General features: G+C 35.0%; 3 protein-coding genes across 3 annotated transcripts; 1 reads left to right on the top strand and 2 right to left on the bottom strand.

Annotated features, from left to right (window-relative positions):
• Window positions 1-5,727: 5,727 nt before the first annotated feature.
• LOC145035281 (putative ATP synthase 24 kDa subunit, mitochondrial) lies at window positions 5,728-8,773 on the bottom strand. Its single transcript, XM_078983874.1, has 7 exons — window positions 8,617-8,773; window positions 7,112-7,208; window positions 6,817-6,961; window positions 6,567-6,677; window positions 6,304-6,450; window positions 6,103-6,225; window positions 5,728-5,984 (listed from the first exon to the last, which is right to left on the bottom strand). Exons 1-7 carry the CDS (start codon window positions 8,647-8,649, stop codon window positions 5,921-5,923), a joined length of 720 nt encoding a protein of 239 aa, XP_078840000.1. The 5' UTR covers window positions 8,650-8,773; the 3' UTR covers window positions 5,728-5,920.
• Window positions 8,774-9,783: 1,010 nt separating this feature from the next.
• ABCI14 (trigalactosyldiacylglycerol 1) lies at window positions 9,784-11,722 on the bottom strand. Its single transcript, XM_078983810.1, has 2 exons — window positions 11,583-11,722; window positions 9,784-10,973 (listed from the first exon to the last, which is right to left on the bottom strand). Exon 2 carries the CDS (start codon window positions 10,942-10,944, stop codon window positions 9,862-9,864), a length of 1,083 nt encoding a protein of 360 aa, XP_078839936.1. The 5' UTR covers window positions 10,945-10,973; window positions 11,583-11,722; the 3' UTR covers window positions 9,784-9,861.
• Window positions 11,723-20,430: 8,708 nt separating this feature from the next.
• On the top strand, window positions 20,431-24,060 carry LOC145035139 (MA3 DOMAIN-CONTAINING TRANSLATION REGULATORY FACTOR 2-like). Its single transcript, XM_078983752.1, has 4 exons — window positions 20,431-20,726; window positions 21,431-21,759; window positions 21,880-21,974; window positions 22,063-24,060. Exons 2-4 carry the CDS (start codon window positions 21,531-21,533, stop codon window positions 23,890-23,892), a joined length of 2,154 nt encoding a protein of 717 aa, XP_078839878.1. The 5' UTR covers window positions 20,431-20,726; window positions 21,431-21,530; the 3' UTR covers window positions 23,893-24,060.
• Window positions 24,061-24,485: the final 425 nt, after the last annotated feature.

Genomic DNA, 24,485 nt, shown 5'->3' with positions numbered 1-24,485 from the left:
TGACACCCCCACATCTGAGTTGTTCGCTACAGCTAGACAGACCAGTCTAGGGTGACATTTATCTTTAGAAACCGACACTTGAAGAACGTCAAGACATGCGCTCTCGTCACATCAGTATGGTTGTAACGAATCACATTGAGAATAACATTATCATTTTAAAATTTACGCAAGACATACACTCTTCACGTTTTACGAAGTACAAAACTACGTGCCACCTATTTTGCACTAATCTCACCACTCTAATCTTAAGGTTTTAAGACCATAATATTTCGTATAACATAAAATATACGATTTTCTGGAAACACTCTCTATGAAATTTTCAAACAAAGTATACACATGAAAAAACACACGATTTTAAACAGGACTCTCAAACTGTTTTTACAGAAAATATTGAATTTTCTGGAGTTTGCAAATTATTACAAAGTTTTTTTACAAACATGCTTATAAACTCACCAACATTTTATATGTTGACACTTTTCAAACGACTTGTATTCTCAGGAACGCATTGAGCAAGTTTTCTCAGCCGTGGACATTGGATATTTGTTGTATTTTTGGATTATCATACATTATGTTATTTTGGATGTATTTTCATGAACAAATTTAATGTTGTAAACAATACATGTTGGTATCCTTAATATATGATTGTGATTGCTATGTTTCATTCATATTCAATTGTTATGATATTACAAGATGAAGTCACCCGCCCCCGGACGTTTCCGCCATCCCGGTTCAGGGGTGTGACATAGATTAAATCAATCAAAACAACAAAATAGATATATGTATATGTACTCCTAGTAATTCATCTTGAAAACCTTGTAGCATCTTACACTTCAATTACATTCTATAATGGTTTGATAACTTCAAGAGTTACATATAAGTAATAATAGATGTGTCAAAAACCCTTGAGTGATCAATTAAGTCGCTTATTAAGCTCTTAATTCCAAAACTAAAACTTTATTATTTCAAATATGTCCATAAAATAATGTAGATGAAAATGAGAACTATTTTGCATATTATACGTATATGTTTTGAACAAAAGAATGAAAAGTTTGTATGATTATAACTGAACTTTTACTTCTAATAACAACAACATCAAATGAGACATGAACTCATACATAGCAACCTAGCTTCCAAATGATCACTAAATTACTCTCAAGTAACATCCAATTTGTTTATAATGATCCATCATTATTCTTAATACTTAGACATTTCCTTTTTATCCTATAAAACATGACATCACACCATAATAATGTTAATCTAACTCATAAGTTATGATTCATTTATTCTATTATGATTCCAATACAGCTAGGGATATAACATCCCCAAAATAAAGAGTAAAACTTTCATTTATTATTAAAAACACTTGTTCCGATTCCAACTTCAAAGATCTAAATAAACCATTTGTTTCAAAACATTAATTAGAGTATAAACATAAAAGTTATTGAAGTGTGGAAATCTCCAATGGATGCGATACAATTTGACCGCTCCCTTTTTTCATTACTAGAAAACCTGAAACAAATTAAACTTAAAACCATAAGCACGAAGCTTAGCAAGTTCCCCCGAATACCACATACCACATATCATAACACACATATCTGCAATAACTTATTTCAGCCAATAGGTTCGTTTCAACCCAAGTGAATGCTACAAGCCAAATCGTAGTCTTACAATCACCCCTACAACGACTTATATCAACCAATGGGCCCAACCCATCAATATATTTCAACCAACGACCTATTTTATCCTTGTGAATGTTATGGTCCAACCATAGTCTTATAGTCACTACCGTTGCTATAGCCCACATGCAGACTTTCCTATCATGCTCTAACCATGGTCTTTCATGCAAGTCACAAATACAAACAAACATACAATAACACCTAGTGCCCAACATAGTATAGTGAGGAGATTCATCTGAGTCAAAAGTTGAACAAACACACACTTGCATCCTCGAAAAAAACAGCAACACGAACCACCTAAATCAACATATTAATAACCTTTAGTTGCTCATAATTTGGGTATTAATTATTAATACTTCATAATACATTATTTTCTCATTTCTCCTCTTAACCTCGTTCTCATATTCTCATGTGATAGAAAATATAGGATGATTTTGGGATCTATATGACCGTTTGAAGTTTGGGTGGTTTTGGGCCAAGCTGAGTATGTTGGGCGTACAAAGAGATGTACGTTGGGCGAGTACGTTGGGTGTATGCAATCATTGCCCAAACCTATATTTGTGGTTTAAGCCCTATTTAAGCTCCTTAACTCCCCCAAAACCACTCCATTCTCAGCCTCCACCCCTCAAGCACCCCTTTCATGAAACCCTTACCTTAGATGAGCCTTTCGAGCTAAAAGAAGGTGATTTTGGAGTATGCATGGTGCACTTCGGAGAAGAAGAAACTTCTTGTAGAAGTGTTGGTTGCATTGGAGCTTGTAGATCTGGACTTTGTTCACCTTGATCTATCTTCTAGAGGTATAAAGTTTATATCTTAATTATGCATTTGTTAGATCTAGCTAGTTTTGGATGTTATGAGCTTTTAGTCATTTTAGTGCATAAAGTTTAGATCTTGAAAGTTTGTGACCTTGTATGGATAAAGTTGGAAACTTTATCCATCTAAACATCATTGTGATTCAGATCTGAAGGTTGGAGACTTGGACTTAATGGATTAAGTTGAAAAAGATGCACTTTTGGTCCCATTTGATGCTTAAAGGCTAGATCTTGGTGGTTTGGATCATGCTAATGGATAAAGTTGGAAACTTTATCCATTATGGAGCTTTTAGGATCCATAAAAATGTAATATTGATCCTTATATACCTTCCATGAGAGTGTCATGATGTCTTAATGGATTGATAAGTTAAGGTTTTAGCTTGTGGACCTTTTCTAGACATGGAAAGTCATAAAGGTGGAAACTTTATGACTTAGAATGATGTTGTGGGACTAGATCTAAGTGTTGGAAAGGATTAAGAGATTAAGCACTTAATGGAAATTGCCATTTGTCCAGGTACATCAGGCATACCTTCGAGTACGCTGTGTGTACTGGAAGGGGTCCCGATTCTGGTTGGTAAGTATGACATGCGTACGAGCTGAGTATGATGAGCGTACTCAACCTGAAGTTTAACTTCTTGACTTTGACTTCCGTTTATTGTTGAATTTTGACCAAGTTTGAGCTTGGGCTAAACTTGAGGGTTTTGGCCTATTAACTAAGATTTTATCTGGTTCTAGTATTGATAGCTCGGGAAGTCAGTGGGGAAGCAGCTAAGGATTCTTCCAGGAAGCTTCTACAATCGAGGTGAGTCTCCTCACTATTTGTATGGGTGCAGCTCTTGTTTGAGTCCAATCGTTCTAGAGTTGAGTCTTTTACTCGAAGGATTATCTGATCCCTATTTCATGTGGCTATATTAATAAGGTAGCTAGTTGACATTAATGGGAATCCTTCAGTAGTTGAGGACTGGATGGGTCCGGGAACCTAGGAAAGCCTAGGATATGCTGCATTGGATTAGTAGTATGGTTCAATGAGTACTGGCATAATGGTTTGAAGAAATGACTTAGAGGATTCAGGAGGATTGCTTACGGAAGTATGGATAGGTTTGGAAGGTAGTATTGGGCTCGTACCATTGAAAGCACAAGATCCATACTCGAATCGGTGAGAGTCTTATAGAATCTAAGAAGCATATGAGAGGTGGATTATTGGGTATGTTCTAATTGTTGGCTTGATTGTATTTCAGTTTAGAGATGAGCTCCCAAGGAGATGGTTCATGTTCGGGTTCCAGCTCAGGTGCAAGTACTGAGCCAATTAGCAAGCAGTTGCGGGAGTTCATTTCATCGAAGATCTCTCGCGGTGTTTCGGAGATAGTGGACGAGTGCTTGGCGCATTCTGTGCGGAGATTATGGCTATCACGGGAGCTCGCACAATGACTTTCCGAGAGTTTCGTGCTTGTGGAGCTCCTGCGTTCCATGGGGAGAGGGACCCTATTGTCAGTAGGAGGTGGTTAACAGATATGACTAACGCGTTCAGGACGAGTTTCTGCCCTGAGGAGTCGAAGGTCAGATATGCTTCCTACCTGTTGAAGGATCAGGCACGTGATTGGTGGGGGGAGATCGGTAGTGAGTTGGGTGATGATGTGGTCGATGTTATGTCATGGGATGACTTCTTGACCAGGTTCCAAGCTAAGTTTGCACCGGCGATTGGGTGATGATGCGATCGACGCTATATCATGGGATGACTTATCAACCCAGATCTTTGGGGTAAGAATTTTGTATCTCTAATTAGATTTTTGGTTTTACATTTTAGAATTTAAGAGATAGTTTCTTAACTTAATTAGTTTCCTAATTTCATGCGGATTTGATTTTGTCAATGGTTCTTTTGATTTATCAATGATTTTTGGAAGATTTTTATCACTTAATATGTAAAGCGAAATTTTCCAAAAAAAATTACACTATTGGAAAAAAATTTAGAGGCATCTCGGGCTATCCCGGGATCTTCATTAGATTTGCTTGTGGCTCAAAGTTGATGACTTCGGGCTGCAAGCGTTACCGTCGCCAACACTACTCTAAGTAGTAAGGATACCATCAAAAAGCAAGACTCACAAATTACCCACATGTTGCCAAAACCTCTCTCTCTCTCACACACACACACACATTGAACAACTGACTAATTTTCAAAAAACAAAAAATAAATCCCTTTTTACCGACTCTAAATATCAACTTCAACCACTTCAAAAACTACACCTTGCATATTTTATTCCAACTTTCTCAAATTCCATTCAAATGGATTCTAATCGCAACAAATCCAAAAAAAAATCGATTCAAGCCAAAGACATAATTGGCATAATGAAACCAAAGCAGTTTGCAAGATTTATCATATTCCATCCCAAAACCCAAATCTCACTTTTTATTTCTAATTCTTACCATATCAACCACAATATAACCAACTACCTAAGCAACAAGCATACATCTAATTTTAGCTATCTAAGTAAGCCTCACAATTCCACTACTCACAATCAATTCCTACCCAATTCCAATATTTCACTCCCAAAGCATCGTAATTCTATGCGGAGAATTTGAAATAATTGACTCATCACCGAGATCATTGGCATTGCCAATCTATACAAAGCATATGCGGATTAGAGAAAGTGATATTGAGAGGAAAAATTAGATATCATGGAAGCTACCAAGCAAAAGAACGTATGAGCGCTTAAGGAAAAACAATATGAGAAAGATATGCTGTTTTTTCTTATGCCGTTTTATTGTTTATTGTAGTAGTTTACCTTTTTTAATGAAATGTTAAATTTTTTCTACTTTTATTTATTTAATTTTAGAAAATTATCATTTTAAGGGATTTTCAAGGGTTGTTGCAAGGGTAGAAGTGAAACAAAAATAAATAAATAATATTGCTGTCATGTGGATTGAGAGGGATGGACTCCCTCCCCCATTCGTTCTTTATCACTTCTTGCTTAGGTGCACATATTAAAAGTATGATGATTAAAAAAGGTGAGAAGAATCATTAACGCCAATATCAGACATAGACAGTAACACTATTGAGTAAATCAACCCTAAAACCAATGGATGAGGACACCCAAAGAAAAATGACACAAGCCCTTTTCAATAATCATATTTCCATGCCTCAATATATATGAGGCCCGTAAAACCGATTGGAAGAAAAATCTTGAAGCCGTTGAGTTTTTATATATATAAAAAACAACATTTAAATAAGTTGGGGACGAGAATTTTGAGTTCCAAAAATCAAACATTTATTCATGATTGGAGGCAACTACTTTTGATAGGGTAGACACAACAGCACAGAGGATATAATCATCATCATCATCATCATCATCATCATCTTCATAAAACTTGAATGCCTCACATCAAAATGAGCAGATTATATTATTAAAAACCAAACCCGAATGAATGCTTTTCAAATCAAAGCATGTTCCGGATGTCCAGAGACTTCACGTCCGGCATTTCCTCATCAGCAAACTCCTCCCTGCAACCCAAACATAGATTTTAATTTATTTATTTATTTACAAATTTGCCCTCAGCCATTGTTTTTTTTTTTTTTTTTTTTTCAATTGTTGTTAATTTTATAAAAAGGGGATGAATACCTTTTCTTCTGTGTTTCCATAGCTTCAAGAGCTTCCTTCTTCAGCTCTTCCAGTTGTGCCTTGGCAATCTTTTTCTCCAATTGTTCCTCGTATTTTGGCAAGTCTTCCTTCCGTATTCCAAGCCTACAAAAATTAAAAAATTAAAAAAAAAATCAGCTACTTTACATAACAACAAACTTTTACAATGAAATGGGTTTTTACTTTTGGTTGATCTTGTTGAATTCTTCAGTGAGGAGAGCCATTCCCTTTTTGTCATTCCTCATAAGTGGCTTCTTAATTTCCTTCTCCACTTTCTCAAGTGCATCCATCATCATACCCTCTGCACCTAGTTCATCACTAAGCCCTCTCCTGCAAAATTTAACATTTTCATTCCAAACAATTCAACATACATGTCACCATGTGCAATCCAAAACTCAAAATGCTTTCAACAATTACAAAAATCAATAATAATAAAAAATACATACTTGAGACGAATATCCTTCAAAACCAACAGATAAGACCTAGCATCCTGGATTCCATCAGTTCTTGACTTGATGGTGAATTGGATCCTCTGTGACTCTGAAAACAGGTCTGCCCTGTTCACATAAAAGTCAAATTGCAATCAACCAACAGGTTTTTTTTTTTTTTTTTTAAAAAAACATTAATTGCATATGCATGAAAAGCATGAAAAAAATGTTGCCAGGAAAAAAGGCATGATAACTGTTGAGTGCTTACTTTTCCCTTACAGTCTTCATGACTTTGGCATACTGATCAACTGCAGCAGGGTCTTCAGGATCAATAGTAATTTTCTCTTTGCGAAGAACTCCAACAGCTGTTTCAAATTTCTTCTTCACATCAAGAAATATACCCTTCAACATTTCTACCGATGCATGCACAACAAATCTTGCCATTAGTATCATGATAGAGAAACAAGTTAAGATCTTTATGTAACATAAATGAGCTAAAGGGACTAGAGTTTAATATGAGAAAGTCTGACAAAACAAAAACATAAAGACACAAGACAACTTACCATCACCCTTAAGAGCTTTAGGGGAAGCCTCTTTGGCAAAGGAGCGAACTGGGACTACATGTTGCTGTGGTTGCAGAACGTATTGGCTGCCAATTAGCTGCATAATGCCAAAAATCCACAACATAATTCTGAGTTTATAGGTTGAATATTAGATAACAATTTCTTTTTAATTTCCTAAAAGGGTATTAGTGCCGGCAGGGGTATATAAGGGAAGAAATTACTATCAAATTTATCTGCTACCTACCATGTGCTCCAAACATTCAAGAATTCACCCATCATACAGTATAAATAAATATTTCAACTCCTCACAATATAGTTTAAAGAAAAAATAACCTACTAACCCTGACTCTATCTGTTTGACACTGTGTTCATGAGAGTTTGGAAACAAGGGGATGAGCGAATTTGGGTAAAGGAGGAACTGCATTTTCTAAAATCCAAGAACAAGTCTGATGGAAAGACAAAGAGCTTGCACCAATTTTCTTGTCAACAACATGAGTGGAACAAATTTCTTAAATCAGTTGACTTTCTGTTTTAGAGGATCAGTGGATCATTATTCTTATATGGGATCATCATGTGCAATTGAAAATATGTCATCTTATAGATATTAAACATGTTACGAAGGTCCAGATAGAAACTTCTAAATGTTTGAAAATCAATCCCTGTTGACTTTGACATTCATCTAAACTAGACCACAAATCAAATCTTGGACACTTGTAACATGCCCTGCACGAAGTTAACATCTCACTACATTAAGTAGCATATGAATTTGATAAGCCTGTTAACCTATTTAAGATGAATGATCTCTGAAAGCAAAAGTGTCACTGGAGTTGAGAAAAATCATTCTGCTCAAGCTCTTAAAAAGCAAATTGATGAGGGATATTTGTACTTCTTCCACTTTATTCCATATACAAACAGCCCTTTATAAACACTAATGACTAACCATTTCTTTTTGAGACAAGCCACTGGACACATATAACCTAATTTGCAACAAATTCTATATCAATCATGATCCCATTTTTACCATGTTCATATGCTCGTGAAAGTAAAATCTGAATAAATATATATAGACGGGCGTAAAGATTCATCAATATAATATAAAAACGCTTAAATAACAACCAACAGACATCCAAAACCAAAACCTACTATAGTTTTAGTCATATAAATGGAGCCATAATCCTAAGACTAAAAGAAACCAAATATCCAACGTACTTGATTCATCCTCCTGTGTTTCTAGCCAAGCAGCTAATTTTATTCTTATATATTTCCAAAGTCTTATATCCAATCCATCCACAATGATAAGGAACCGTCAAACAAAACTCTTATGGATAGCATACAGGCAGTAAAATTACATCCAAACAGTAAGCTACATTTCAGATGGTTCATCAGAATAATAGATGTTATCATAAATCTAAAGAATCTTCAAAGTACAAAATCAAAACGCCGATCCATGATGTGCGAAACGAAAGTCTACGACGGATTTCATGAGCATCGGGAGGAATGAATACCTGGCGAGTGGATCTCGATAGAAATCGAGCCATAAGAGCGACGGCCGAAGGGTGGATTGAAACGATTTCAAGGATGAAACGCAGCTGCTCCGCTTGGTTACTGCTAGGGCTCAGACGCGATCTGACGCTTGCGATAGAAAATTATGAGAGAAGAAGAATGTAAAGCCTGCTGATCACAACGACGTCGTACCCGTTATCCTAATTTACAGCGTGTAATTCGTTTGTAAAATGTAAGTAACTCAAGACTCAAGTGTGTGTCAAAATAGTTAAAAATTAAAGATGGTCCATGTCCATTGTTGCCTGATTAATTTTGAAAAAAAAAAATGTATCAAATACTTTTTTTATACAAATTATTATTAAGACAAGGATCTAATTTTTTAGATAAAATTAGTGTATAATTGTATATCATCAGGTATACCGGTGTTTGGTTAAAAAAATCAAAATATTTATAAAATAGGAACAAAGTTATAATTCAATTGCTTAAACTCCTTAAAAGAAGTTTAAGTTGAAGTAGATGAATATTTGTAAATTTTGATTATTATTCAAGAATGCTTTCTCAACATTTTTGATTAATAAATCAAAATTTCACAGCAGTGGAAAATTTTTAAACATGTAAAAAGCTGAATGACCTTCGTAAAACATATGTGAAAATGGGTTATATTTAGTGACATTTTTCATAGATTCAAAGATCAAATTTCATTAATTGTATGGCATGTCACATGTCATTTGTAAATATACATAGACAAATGCGAGATAATGAGATGGAATTATAATCTATAACGAGATATTCTTATGTAAAAATGTTGTTTGATAATTAAAATCCTAAATCATACAAACTTATATCTTTACATTGTGATCCCTCAAACGCTCTTTGACACAAACTTTCCTCATGTTGCCACGCTTCCTAGGTTGGATTCTACTCTTCAACTACTTGTTTTAAACTATATTATTATACTCAAATACATAATCAAAAGTTCATCAACACTTCAAACCCAAACTCATTACATTAGAAGAAGAAAAAAGACATCTTTATTCATATCATTATATTGGCCCTCTCTTTTTCCAATTCAAACAGTGTGTTGGATGTTGACCGATTCAGAGTTGACCTCTGAATAGTTTCATTCAGAGGTCATCAAACAGAATTTCATGCATTGCAAATGCTCCAAGTAAAAAAGAAATACCCGTATAGACCTTATCAGATTAAGTGATATCTCAACTGAATCCATTACATAAAATTTTAAAAGATTACAAATTCTTGAGGGAATCACCAGCTCCCTGAAAAAACCAATATGATAGCAGAAAATCGGCTATAAAAATCCCAACAAGAGAAATAACAACAGCAGAAGTAGTGGATTCACCAACACCTTTAGCACCACCCAAAGTAGTAACCCCCCAAGCACAGCTGACAATAGATATAATCCCTCCAAAAACCTGACTCTTAATCATGGCACTAATTATATCCCATGACCTAAGTGCCCTTTGAGCCGAATCCAATATAATATTAATACTAATCCCATAAACCCCATCAGCCAAAATCGCACTAGAAGCCATCCCAACAGTGAAACAAATGAGGGTCAAAAAGGGTAAAGCCACACAAGAAGCAATCACTCGAGGGGTAACCAAATAGTCAACAGGGTCAGTGTCTAAAACCCTTAATGTATCAATCTGTTCAGACACTTGCATTGTTCCTAATTCAGCAGCAAATGCCGACCCGATACGGCCCGCCACTATGATGGAGGTGATCACGGGGGATAACTCCCGCGTGAAGGCTAGGGCTAGGACCCCACCCACGGCCCGGTTGAGTCCTAACCGGGTGAACTCGCGAACAAATTGGATTGTGAAGGCCATGCCTACAAATGCTGAGGTTAACAGACACACACCTACTGATTTTGGACCCACTCTTTCTAGCTGTTGGAGGGTGTTTATCCAGTGGATTTTGCCTTTCAGGATACGGATTATTACTTGACCCGCCAAGATGAATACGGATAGTCCTCTCCATAGGTATCTTGGAGGTGACCATTTGCTGAATAATGGTTCCGGATCGGGTTCTTGGTTTGGGTTTGGGTTTTTGTTGTCTTCTGAAACACAGACAGATGAAAGGTGGCCATCATCTGGGATTGCAAAAATCTTGGTTTTTGGGTCAAGAAACAATGTGGGTCTGATAAAAGATCCGAACTTCTGACCATTTTGAGCTCCAATAATCAAATTAGGTCTTTTGGAAAGTTGGGTTTGAATTTGGTTTGGGTTTCTAATTTTCATCCATGTTTTTGTAGAGTGATACCTGCTAGGTAAGTAACAGGTTATGGAATGATGTGCAGCTGTTTGCATGATTCAAAGCTCACCTTACTCGCTAAATCCTGCATTAATGCCCAAACACATATGTGTAAGATGTTGAAGTTTCTGCGCATAATCTAGAAATGAGATGTCAATGACCAACGATTCTTAAAATATTCAGGATTGAAAGCCAGTTTTGTTTTCAGTTTTCAATTCTAGGGTTTGATTGGTCAGATAATTTTAACTTCGTATTTTCACACGATTACCATATAGATGAACTATTCAAAAAGATTGAAATACTCGATCCAGCAGATTGGGGTTTATGTATGTCTAATTACGATTGCTTGCTCTACTCCACCACTGGCATCTTACTAGTGAACTTTTATTGTTCCCAAAATATAACGTAAAATGACATAATTTACTCTTTGCAAGTTCTGAAAAGTAGATTCTAATCGCGTAACGAACGGATTACAAAATTAAGATTTCACGGAAGCAAACGCAATGCGTTCAAGCTTTGAACTTTCCTTAATTCCATGAAAATATTCGAAAATAAGCATTCACTTGTATAATAGGAGTATATGATACACATGTAAAACGAAAAAAATCAAGCACGAGTAAACTCTTATCGGGGTTTAGCCGAGAGTGTGTGTAGGAACTAAGAACTGATTTGTGCAATTCGGAAGAGTTTATACCTGTATATCCCCAATTCGAACCGGTTGAGGGCAGCCGCGGCGGTGGCGACAGCGGACCCGGACCCGGAGCGAAGGTACTGAAGAGAAGGGCAGAGATGGAAGTTTAGACGGAAACGCTGAAGTACATCTACCAAAAAGAGGTTCATATCATTCTCAAGGAGAATAATAGAATATCGAATAAGGCTTCACCCTAAAAAAAATTTATAGTTTTATTGATTTTAGAGGTAACATATTTTAATACTATGTATTTGCTCAGAGAGTCCCATAAGTTTTTTCTTGTATTTACTAGAGAATAAAGTTGTTTTTGTTGGATCTAATTGGTCATTTCGGAAGAAATAAAGGGGTCATCCGGTAACTTCTTCGCCACCACATTTAAAATGTTTACCATAAATGATGTTAGAGTTTTTATTTTTTAACGAGATACCAACAACACTTCATCATCACCTCGTTTACTCCATCCATTTCCTTCCTCCATTTTTTTTCTTCAACCATGGGTATCTACTTCGGTGTCGATGTGCACTTCCAAAGAGTCTGTAACATTCCTGATTTCATGTATTCTTCAAATCCTTCCTTGGTATTTTAATAAGTCGTTTTTGTCCCTTGATATTGGTTTGGACCTAGCCATAGAGCCAGATTGGTAATTTTTGTGAAGTTGAGTGGTACGTTAGGGGTACATTTGAGAACGTCGTGCGTATTAGGGCATGCCCTGGTACGATGGGCGTACAATCATGTACGTTGGGTGTACCTGTGTCTGGATAAGACCCAAATTTTTAGGGTTTGTTAAGCATCATTATAGGGCATTGTGGCTCACTCTTTCAGCCTCTAAACCTCTCTTAGCCGTCTTGATAGTAGAGGTGTTGATCGGGTAAAATTTTCGGGTTTCGGGTAATTTGGGTTTTTCATATAAAAAAATTACCTGTTACCCTACCCAAATTAAATTCGGGTAATGGGTCGGGTAAGGGTAATTCGGGTATTACCCGATTTTTTTTATTTTTTTTTACTTTTTAATGGGAAAATCTCCAATAAAGTCCTAAAATTTTGGTCCGGTTTACGTTTTAGTCATAAACTAATTTTTGTTTACGAAAGAGTCCTAAAAACCGGCAAAAGTATGCATTTTGACCCCTTTTGACCAGTTGGAGCCGGTAAAAAATTAATTTGGGACTATTTCATAAACTAACCTAAAATATTGGGACTATTTCACAAAATGACCTAAAATATTTGGATTTTTTCTGCAAAAAAAAATATTATGACTTTTCTGCAAACAAAAACCTTATTATTATTATTATTATTATTATTATTATTATTATTATTATTATAAACAAGTATACTAATTTTTAAATTCATTATTATTAATATTTTTAATAATATATATAAATACACTTAAATAAAAACATATTAAAGAAATTATTTAAAGGTGAAGGTGGTGGTGACGGTAATGCTTTAAGCATTGAAATCAATGCTTGTATGTCCTCACTTTGTATATGATCATTTCACATTTCTTATTATTGTTTTCAATTCAAAATATTAACACTTAACAATTTAAAAGAAGTTGCCTATTTGTAAAATTATGTATAAATAGTTTAAGATAAAAGGATTTCTCACTTTGTATATAAAATTTCTTAAGGTGGAATGATTTCTTTTCAAATCCAACAGATCCACAATAAATATTTACACTGGTGGCCCATATCAAAATTCGAAAATATTAATTAAAATATCTTATTTAATAGAAAGTAATATGATTTATTTTGCTTTATCACACTATATCTCCTATGTTTCCAAAAAAACCACAAGGATAAAATAATGAAAAAGAGCAACACACTTGTTGGTAATTCAAAAATACTTACACACAAGGCATACATGCATATCACATGCTCACTATTTGTAAACAATTTGAAAAATCAGTAGCTTGTTTTAAATTGTTAAATGTTAATATTCTGAATTAAAAACAATAATAACAAATGTGAAATGACCATATACAAAGTTAGAATATACAAACAGACATTCATGATTACAAAGCTTAAAGCATTACCATCCGCTCAACCTTCACCTTTATAAAATATCTTTAATATTTTTTTAATTTAAATCTATTTATATGTATTATTAATAATATTAATAATAACAAATTTAAAAAATAGTATACTTATTTATATTTTCAATATAATAATAATAAGGTTTTTGTTTGCAGAAAAACCCTAATATTTTTTGTTTTTGCAGAAAAGTCCCAATATTTTGGGTCAATCTATGAAATAGTCCTAAATTAATTTGTTACTGGTTCCAACCAGTCAAAAAAAGGTCAAAATGCAAACTTTTGCCGGTTTTTAGGATTTTTTCGTAAACAAAAATTAGTTTATGACTAAAACATAAACCGGACTAAAATTTTAGGATTTTATTGGAGATTTCCCTTATAATGACACCTAACAATAAATGTAATGAAATAAGTATCTTGTGCTAAACTTTGAACATTGAGATTTTTTACTCAATAATATTTGAGATATCAAGTATTCGTTTAACAATTTAATTAAATATAATAAGATGTTAAAAAAAATTACAACCAAAGTTTACCATTTAAATTACTTGATATCAATGTATATGCATGTATTTTGCATTTACCAAAAAACTCACGTCTTAAATCTAGAAAACATAGAAAACCATTACATAGTATGAAAATAATAATATGTCAAGTTTCAAAAGACATTCATAAATATACTCGTCTTTTTGTACCTTCACTACTTCATCTTGCCCAATTCTATGTAAAAAAAAATCAAAAAATGTTAGTATTCAAGGTCGGCCTTATAGGAGTTCAACTAGTGGTTAAGAATAGGGCCCACCAAAACATAAGGGCCCAATTTTTTTTCCTTGTTGGTATTAGGTTAACTTTATTACTTACATATTCCTGGAAATAGAAGAGACCGATGCACACAAGCAGCAAATCAAAAAATCGAGGGGAAAAATGCTTCGATTCTTGAACGCATGCCTACTATTGAAGGGTCTACACTCATCGACAAAAGTATGTAACAATTCTATTTTCTGTTTAAAATCATATTGGGGTTTTGATGTTTTTGTTCTTACTTCTTTCTTCTCCAAAATCAGGATCTATTGAACTGTAAATTTACTCTTGACTTTATTGTGGGTTTGATTCCTAAAATTAGAAGCTTTGAGTTTCTTTTCTCTTACTTCTTTCTTCACTAGAATCAAATCCATTTAGACTCATTTCACTGAATCAGAAGCCGCAATGTCCTACTAGATCTAACACTCTAAGTTTTTGAAAACAGAAGCAAAACATATCCCCAAAGCTCCAATTCGGCTTGAGTTTTCGAAAAACCATAAGGTATAAGGAATTTTATTTTTTCTATCTTTTTGATTTGTATATGATAATATAAGTCATTATCTTTTTGATGTAGTATTTAATTTGGATTTTTATTGGTTTTTTTGAAGGACTTAGAATAAAAATATTTGTAGTATCAGAAGGTCTTAGAAACATGTTTTTAATTTTATTATTACAATTGTAATTTTCATGTTTTTACAAGTTTTAAATAGAACCAAGTTTTTATGTGTATTATTTTGAATGGTACTTTAACTTATGTATGTTGCAATTAAAATGAAAAAGTATAACTTCTAGAGGCCAACCTGTATACGAAATTAATGAGTAATTTCATATGCTTAAGACTTTTCATGAGAAACTAAATGGTCAAAGCATTGGTGGTGTCAAAAACTCCTTTATTGAAACATCAAATGAACTGTTGGATCCTTACATCATATATGAATAAACATGTGTTAAGCAAGTTAAATGAAATTAGCATGCAACCCTTTGATCTTCAAAATTTTGGAGCTTATTTTTTACTAAACTGTACAGGGCCTTCAAAATCTCTGTGTCGGCCCTGTTAGTATTAAAAGCAAAAGATATTAAATTTACAATAACTAAAATAATGAACGATAAACAATTACCTTTGTCAATTTGTTGATTGTCTTCCCAATCTTTTTCATAATCGATTGTGTCACTTATGCTACCCCGAATCCAATATTGTGTACAAATTAAACTTTCAACAATCTTTGGAGTCAAAGAACTCCTAACGGATCCAACACCCTCCCACTAGAGCTAAAAATGGATTCCGAAGCTACGGTTGAGACGGGAATGACAAACACATCTCTTGCCATCAATGATAGAATCGGGAATCTTGGACTATTCACTTTCCACCAATCTAGAATACTACACATTTTTGAGTCGTCTTCAACACTTTCTTGCAAATACTTTTCTAACTCCCCAATTGATTCAACTATGTTTGTCTTCATTTTTTCTTTTTAGTTTATTTTTCAATGGGGGATTAGGTGCCATAAAATCCAGGTTTTGGCGTTTCCCTAGTGTCGATGATGAAGTGGTAGACTCGGTAGTACTTGAAGTAGAACTTGGAGAATTAATTCTAATATAATCATTATATAATTCATACATAGAATTCATGTTATATTTCTTTTTGGCCTCCACCCCCTTTTCTCTGTAACGATCCTCAAGTAGTATAACCAAATACTTTACTTTGTTCCTCGGATCAAGAATCAAAGCAAAGTAGAGCAATAAGTTCGTTTTTTTTATGTCGCCAAAATACTTATCAAACTTCAATTTCATGGTCAATGCAATATCACAAAGACTAGAATCGGAAATAGCATCATCCAAGAGCGTATGAATGGAATATATATCTTCAATGCATGTGTTTGATGTCACATAAAGTGTCCCGGAAATCCTCAAAGTAACATCATGAAAAGGTTTTAAAAAATGTCATATATTCCTAACCCTTTCCCAATCGCTTGATGAAGGCATCGACAAACTCGCCTTTTCAATTTCGTACCGAAAATCAAATTCCTCAAGATCATATCTCTCAAAAGTTTTTTCATAAGCTTGGGCAATTTCCAACATATGGTAAGTGGAGTTCCATCTTGTTGGCACATATCTCTTCGAATGTTTTGTTATACCAGGATTAGCAACTTTAACAAACTCGGTAATCTAATGAATTCTAGAAGGCGATTGCCTAATCCATTTAATCGCCCATCGAACTATCTCAACCTCCTTATTAACTTTTTTATGCCATCTTGCACCACTAAATTTAAAATGTGGGCAACACATCGAATGTGCATCCATTTCCCATTTTGAGGACACTTGTTGGAGTTTTGAAAACTTTTTTTCAAGAAGTCAATTGCCACATCATTCGCACTTGCATTGTCAACAGAAATTATGAAAACGTTTTCTATTTCCCACTCCATTAAACATTTCTCAACCATTTTTCCAATATCTACCCCACGGTGACTCTCTTGAGAAGAAAAACACAAAACTTTTTTTTTTTCAATTTCCATTCGTTATCAATAAAGTGGGCGGTGAGACAAATATAACATGATTGTTGTTTATAAGTCCACGTATCGGTGGTCAAACATATTCTACCAACATTTTTTTAATAAAGTTACGAATTTTTTCTTTTTCGTCTACAAACAATTGGTAGACGTCCGTTGTGCTTGTACTTCTACATGGAACTTTAAACAATGGTTAAGTAACACTATCGTAATACCTGAAGCCCGCACCTTCTACAAAGTTAAAAGGAAGTTCGTTAACTAACAACTTGTGAGCTAGAGCTTTTCGACTCTTATTTTGATCGAATTTCCAAGCTGACAATTTGTTTTCATCGCCATATTGGAAAGCTAGTTGTTTTTGTCCACCATTAAGTTTAGCCAAGTAACCTTTACATCTAGTTCAATGGTATCCTAGATTTTTGGTCCCATAAACACCCGATTCGCAGTTGTAATTCCCGCCACCACAATGCTTACATTTGCATTTTTGAACACCCTTTTCGTCCTTATACCTTTCAAATTCTTTCCAAACTTTCGATCTTGGGTTGAATTCTTTTGTTTTTTTCTCTTTTTCTTGTGAAACTTGATCATTGGTTGGGTTGTCAACTTCAATCGTCTCATCTTCTACTTCAATATAGTCATCCATTGTTGACATCTAACACAAGAAAAAAAAACATATTAGCAAATATCAATAAACAATATAATAGAAATGTGAGCAACAAACATATTATCTTATTTTTAAATTATGTGTTTTAAGCATAATCAGATGTTTAATTATTTATTGCTTATTATTTCCATTTGCTTTACTACTTATTATTTCAAATTATTTTACTGCTAATCAGATGTTTTATTCTTTAGGATTTCAAATCCTTGAAAGTTATATGACAGGTTCCACTTATTTTTTTTAACAAAAATCTGTCAAACCAAAGTATCATAACGAATGTACCAACAGTAAGTAGAGTAATGTAAGCGGTTTTCAGTTAACCTTATACCTTTTCATATTAAAAAAACTTGTGTTTGTCACAAACAACCTTTAACACGTTGGTATGGACTTTATTAAAAAAACATGGTATATGCAAAAAACCAAAATACTTCAAAATACATTTGTACATTAACCATGATATTTATACAAACACTGTATGAAATAGAACAATATAAGCGGTTATCCCAAGTTAGTCTAAGATATGAAACCCTATACTTTTGACTTTCAGCCTTAATCATATGCAATATTCATCAATTTGTTATTACTTATAATATGTGATTTAAATATATGGATAATAATTTGTAAGGTTAACCAATTATAGCTTTTATTCATATCACTAAACTTAGTTTTGTGCTTAATATACCATTAAACCTATTGAATTTAATAACATAGAAAATGTTCTGTTGACTCTCTATCTATTATTTCACATGTAATTAGATTGTATCAGTTCATTTGTAAGTGAAAAGACATAATTGCCCTTGTAACTGTAGTTTGAAGTTGCTTTTCTATGTGATCGACGAGGCGGCGACATCAATTTATGAACATCAAGTAAAGATTCCAGATAAACAAAAAAAAAACAAATAACAACTCCAGATTTCAAACAATAGCGGGTCAAATTGCAACATGTATGAAGAGTATCAAGTAAAGGGACGAAATTTAACTGTAAAATAAAAGCAATTGGTGGTTATCACTTACATTCAAGCCAAGTGATTTTTGCTTGGAGTTGACAAGTGACGAGGATACTACGACGCTGCGAGGCTGTGACGAGGGTTTTTTGACGCTGCGAGGCTGTGACCGGCGAGGCGGCGACGGGGACAACCAGCTGGAGTAATGGAGTTGATCTCGATCGGTGATGAACACGGAAGGAAATAGAACGAGGGTTTTTTGGCGAGAAAATAGAACGAGGGAGGCAGGGAGCTGGGAATGGGACGAACACGGAATGAAATAATGAATCACTCAATCACCGATAACAATAAAAGATATTGGACCATTCTTTGTTTAATAAATTTTCGGGTAATCGGGTATACCCGAAACCCACAACATTCACCCTTTACCCAACCCGAAAAATAATCGGGTTACCTAAATACCCGAACAAATTTACCCGATACCCGATTTACCCGATACTTGAAAAAATCGGGTGGGTAATTCGGGTAACGGGTATTTTTGACAGGGCTACTTGAGAGAACCCTAGCCTCATAGTAAGCATTTTGAGCTTATAAGTGTGTTTTGTGTTCCTTAAAGGAGAAGCTTGTGCATCAAGGAGTTAAGGAGGGAAGATTGGCTTGTAGATCTTGGTTCATCATTTGTTTTGGGAGCTCCAAAAGGTACAAAGTTGCTACCTTTGTGTCTATCTCTTTGACATGTGTGTATATATATATATATATATATATAGACACACACACACACACATAATTATACATCATATCTTAACACTTTTCATTACTTTTATACCCTTAATAGAACAAGAGGTACTTTATTTGTTATGAATTATGTTGTAGGGGTAAAAGATAAGCTTGGAGAAAAAAGGAAGTTGGATGCCAGAAGCTAGGAGTTTTAACCAATGTTTAAAATGAAGAAAAACATACACTTAAAAGGTCGTGGTGGTCCTAATACGACATGGTGACTTGAAGATTCCCGATTGATTTCGAAGACTTGTGGAACACGGGATAAACACGAAGACCACGTCATGGTGCTCTGATTTCGGGAAAAATAGAAATATAAATGGAAAACATTATAACATTGTGCTGTTAAAGTATGATTCACCACAAACATTGACATTGTACTTTGAAAGATATTATCAACCATTTGGTGTTGTTTCAATAATACATTGAAATGTATTTTTTAAAGTACATTTTTGATAGATATTATGAACCATAAAGCGATGAATGCATTAAATGATACATTGTTCGTTGAAAAAAATCCTGAATCACTAAATTGAAACCAATGTTGATAATTTCCAATACATTGAATCTTATTTTTAATATAACATGTTTCCTAAAACGAACTAATTTACTAAGTTGAAACTAATCATTGCTCACACAAAATAAATTAATTGTCGAAACAAATTATTCGCACCTGCGCGGGTAAACGGCTAGTATATATATATATATATATATATATATATATATATATATATATATATATATATATATATATATATATATATATATATATAACCTAAAATCTTTGTCCCCCGGAGACGTGGGCCCTGAGCGGTTACCCGGGTTGCCCACTGTGTGAATCGGCCGTGAGCCTTAGTAGTTCAAAGTGATTCGTGAAAGTAGCAACTAAAGTCTTTACAAGACCCTCAATATCATGATGTCCCCGATGGTAAAAAACAAAATGAATCATATGTAAGAATTCGGTTATTCAAAACCAAAACGAATCATATTTTTAAATTTGTTAAAAGATTGATTCGTTTCAACTTTTAAACCCATTGCAATTACATTGTTGTTGTTCATGACTGGATATATAAAGTATCCAATATTTAATATAATTTTCTTGTTAGTCGGGGAAAGTAGCTAAATTTTGCCACAAATTTTACCTTCCTTAATCTTTGGGGAAAATTCGTGTCTCAAATTCTCTCCCCTTTCCAATGCCCGGTATTTTCTCTTACTTGTTTGAAAATGTAATTCACCTTTTTCTTTATCTCTTCCTACGCTCCAACTTCCCCTCTCAATTTCTATTCTCTTTTATGCGGACAAATTTCGTTGAGATCTGTTTTTGACATCAGTTATCTGATTCTAAGGGGTTAATCGATCGTGTTTACAAATAATCTGCCACACCCGTGTTCTATTTCAAGAAATTTCTGATCGATTATCGTCGATAAGCAGGTAATTCAGGTCTCAACACCTTGGATTTTTATGTGATTTTCTATCTGCGGTTTGATTAATCGTAATATGTGGGTTTCAAAATCGGATTCTTGACTTGAATCATCTTGTGCTGATGCAAAGTTATTTTGGGCGAATCGAGAGTTCACACAAACCTCTAGTTATTGATAAGATGTTCACCGTTGTATAACTTGAAAGAATTTCAGTGGAATTATTGTTTCGATCGTAATCTCGATGCTTGCTTAAATACCTCTTTATTTTTCTTATAGGAAATCTTGATTTATAACATTCTTTTCTTATATTTATGTGCAAACCTGTATTTTTTATTTAAATGGCGTAACAATCTGTCGTTTAATTTTGAACGATTAGAGTGGTGTTTGGGTATGCGTTTTCAAATTGATGAATCATAATCTGATAACCAGATTAATAGTTGATTAAAAGTTAGAAATAGTTACGTAAATTTACATTTATGTCTGTAATCAGTTCTATCACCACCTCTATTGGTTCTCTAAATATTTTACTATGAATGATCAAAAAATCAAAATCAGAATCGCGTCTAACGTCTTGTTTCATTCTTGATTTTTGATAGGAAATCGTGATTTACAACATTCTTTTATTATTTATTTATTTCTGTGCAAAACCTGTATTTAGTTAACTGGCTTAACAATCTGTGGTTTTTATTCTGAATAAACGTTTATATTCTGCAGGAACTCGGTGTAGGTGTGGCTGAAGATTCTTGAGGGGAGGTTCCAATTTTCAGCCATTTCCCAAAAAATTGATTCCCTTATTATGATTTAAGAAATAGAAATGGATATGAGTGAAGGGTACAAGTCGAGTGAGCATAAGGAACAACTTCACACTGCTTCAGAAAGTGGGGACCCTTCATTAAGGATTTCCACATCTCCAAAATCACCAAGATCCCCAAAGATTCGTCATGGAAAAGATAGCCCAACCAAAGGGAGCCCCGTCAAAGGAATTAGCCCGAGGAAACACGACCGCCATTCGCATTCCGGAACTGATGGCCGTCCCAAGAAAGGTACCACGTTTAACGGAACCCGGCGGAATTGGAATTCACAATTCCATTCCATCACCGTGTTTGGTTGCCATCCTTTTTATAAATAAATTTTGATTGATTCCTTTCTTACAAAAATGACAGGTGGTTGTGGCGGGAAGGGAACATGGGGAGGAATACTCGATATGGATGATAATCACTTTGTTGATAGTAACGACCCAAACTATAGTAGTAGTGAGGTACGTCTATTGTCTTCTTTTACCCATAATAGCAACATACTTACATTTCTTTACCCATAATACAACATACTTTCAATAATCTTTTCAGGAGAAGGATAAAACAGGTGTTAAAAAAGTGTGTCCGAGATTTGAGGGGTACAAGAAAAAGGCTGCAATTATAGTGGAAGAATACTTTGCCACTGACGATGTGATCTCAACTGCAAATGAATTAAAAGACCTTGAAATGCCAAGTTACAGCTACTATTTTGTAAAGAAACTCATTTCCATGGCAATGGATCGACACGATAAAGAAAAAGAAATGGCGGCTGTTCTTTTATCCTCTCTCTATGCTGATGTCATCGATCCGCGTCAAGTCTACAAAGGTTTCCGGAAGCTTGTAGAATCTGCAGACGATCTGATCGTTGATATTCCAGACACGGTCGATGTTCTCGCGTTGTTTGTGGCCCGGGCAGTTGTAGACGACATACTCCCGCCTGCATTCTTGAAAAAGGAAATGGAGGCTTTGCCGGGCGGGTCCAAGGGCATAGACGTAATTAAACGAGCCGACAAAGGGTATTTGTCGGCCCCACTTCACGCGGAAATTATCGAGCGGCGGTGGGGCGGCAGTCGGAATAAAACCGTGGAGGATGTGAAAGCGAAAATCGATAATTTGTTGGTTGAGTACGCAGTGAGTGGGGACAAAAAAGAAGCAATCCGATGTATTAACGATTTGAAAGTCCCGTTTTTTCATCATGAGATTGTGAAACGCGCGATTATTATGGCGATGGAACGGAAAAAAGCCGAGGGGAAGCTTTTAGATTTGTTGAAAACCGCTTCGGAAGAATGTTTGATAAATTCAAGCCAAATTTCAAAAGGGTTTACACGAATTATTGACACGGTTGATGATTTGTCGCTTGATATACCAAACGCGAAGGAACTTTTACAGTCGTTGATCTCGAAGGCGGCTTCTGAAGGTTGGTTGTGCGCGTCGTCTTTAAAAGCGGTATCGTTTCACCCCGAAAAGAAATTGGTGGAAGATAGTATTGTGAAGGCGTTTAAAGCGAAAGCACAATCGATAATTAAAGAGTATTTTTTGACGGGGGATGTGTTGGAGGTAAATAGTTGTTTGGAATCGGAAAACCTTTCTTCGATTCCGGAGTTGAAAGCGGTTTTCGTGAAGCGGTTGATTATGTTGGCGATGGACCGGAAGAAACGGGAAAAGGAAATGGCGTCGGTTTTGTTGTCTTCTTTATATTTTCCGGCGGATGACGTGGTGAATGGATTCACGATGTTGATTGATTCCGCGGACGATATTGCCCTTGACATTCCGGTGGTGGTGGAGGATCTCGCCATGTTTTTGGCCCGTGCGGTGGTGGACGATGTTTTAGCACCGCTACATTTGGAGGAGATTGGTGGCGATTCTTTACGGCCGGATTCCGTCGGTAACAAGGTGTTGAAAATGGCGCGGTCTCTTCTGAACGCGCGGCTTTCCGGGGAGCGGATCTTGCGGTGTTGGGGAGGTGGCGGGAGTTACACGAATGGGTGGGCGATTGAGGATGTGAAAGATCAGATCGGGAAGCTTTTGGAGGAGTTTGAATCGGGTGGGGATAAACGGGAAGCGTGTCGGTGTATATCGGAATTGGGGATGCCGTTCTATCATCATGAGGTTGTGAAGAAGTCGTTGGTGACGATTATTGAGAAGAAGAATGATCGGCTTTGGAAGTTGCTCGAGGAGTGTTTTAACACGGGATTGATAACTCCGATTCAGATGACCAAAGGATTTGGGAGAGTGGCGGAATCGCTTGATGATTTGAGTTTGGATGTGCCCGATGCTAAGAAGCAATTTGGGTCGCTTGTTGAGAGGGCTAAAGTGGAAGGCTGGTTGGATTCATCATTTAGTTTCAACAACAAAGTTTTGGAGAATGGGCATCGTTCTTGAATCCGAGTGATGATGATTGAATCGTTTGTAGTATTAGTTGAGAACAGAAAGTTTTGGAAAAACCGGGAATAAAGGATTCCAAATGTTATGTAGGTAATTGTATGAGCAAGGTGAATTTGACATGAAACAAAAACATTTCTTTAACAAAGTTAACTATACTTTAGTTGATTTGATTTGTGTTTTGTAATTAAATTGCTAAAATAAAAAAAATGATTGATATCCGAAATTAAGGATATGTTCGGAAATGAATTTTAGAGAGTTTTTAGAAGCTTTTAACTTTTTGTAGAAAAAACTCGAAATCAAAGAAAAAAGTTTCGATTAGGAATATTTTTAACAAGAAACTTATAATTATAAAACTACTTTCTAGTATTCTAGTAGCTTTTGAGATTTTTTAAAACTTTTGAGGTTTGAGTATTTTAGTCCTAACTACCACCTATGTTTCAAGTGAGATTTGAACTCATGTGAGAGGATTATTCCATACCTTTAAGCCAAAGACTCTTTGGTCTATAATTTTCTAACTACCAGCTAGTTTTGATACATATACCTTAAATCTGATCGTTTTAGAACCAATTTAGAAGCAAAGACCAAACTAA

The sequence above is a fragment of the Lactuca saligna genome, chromosome 1 (assembly GCF_052625555.1).
Source record: "Lactuca saligna cultivar CGN05327 chromosome 1, ASM5262555v1, whole genome shotgun sequence".
Classification (NCBI taxonomy): Eukaryota; Viridiplantae; Streptophyta; class Magnoliopsida; order Asterales; family Asteraceae; genus Lactuca; species Lactuca saligna.
This window is presented reverse-complemented; position numbering and strand designations above follow the sequence as displayed.

What these genes read in the sequence shown, in the direction of transcription:
- LOC145035139 (XM_078983752.1), top strand. Translation starts at nt 21,531, where the DNA reads ATGGATATGAGTGAAGGGTACAAGTCGAGTGAGCATAAGGAACAACTT. An exon ending in TGATGGCCGTCCCAAGAAAG is followed by an intron (nt 21,760 to 21,879) that starts GTACCACGTTTA and finishes CAAAAATGACAG; the next exon opens with GTGGTTGTGGCGGGAAGGGA. An exon ending in CAAACTATAGTAGTAGTGAG is followed by an intron (nt 21,975 to 22,062) that starts GTACGTCTATTG and finishes TAATCTTTTCAG; the next exon opens with GAGAAGGATAAAACAGGTGT.
- LOC145035281 (XM_078983874.1), bottom strand. Translation starts at nt 8,649, where the DNA reads ATGGCTCGATTTCTATCGAGATCCACTCGCCAG. An exon ending in TAAAGCTCTTAAGGGTGATG is followed by an intron (nt 6,962 to 7,111) that starts GTAAGTTGTCTT and finishes ATGCATCGGTAG; the next exon opens with AAATGTTGAAGGGTATATTT. An exon ending in ATGGAAACACAGAAGAAAAG is followed by an intron (nt 5,985 to 6,102) that starts GTATTCATCCCC and finishes TTTGGGTTGCAG; the next exon opens with GGAGGAGTTTGCTGATGAGG.
- ABCI14 (XM_078983810.1), bottom strand. Translation starts at nt 10,944, where the DNA reads ATGCAAACAGCTGCACATCATTCCATAACCTGTTACTTACCTAGCAGG.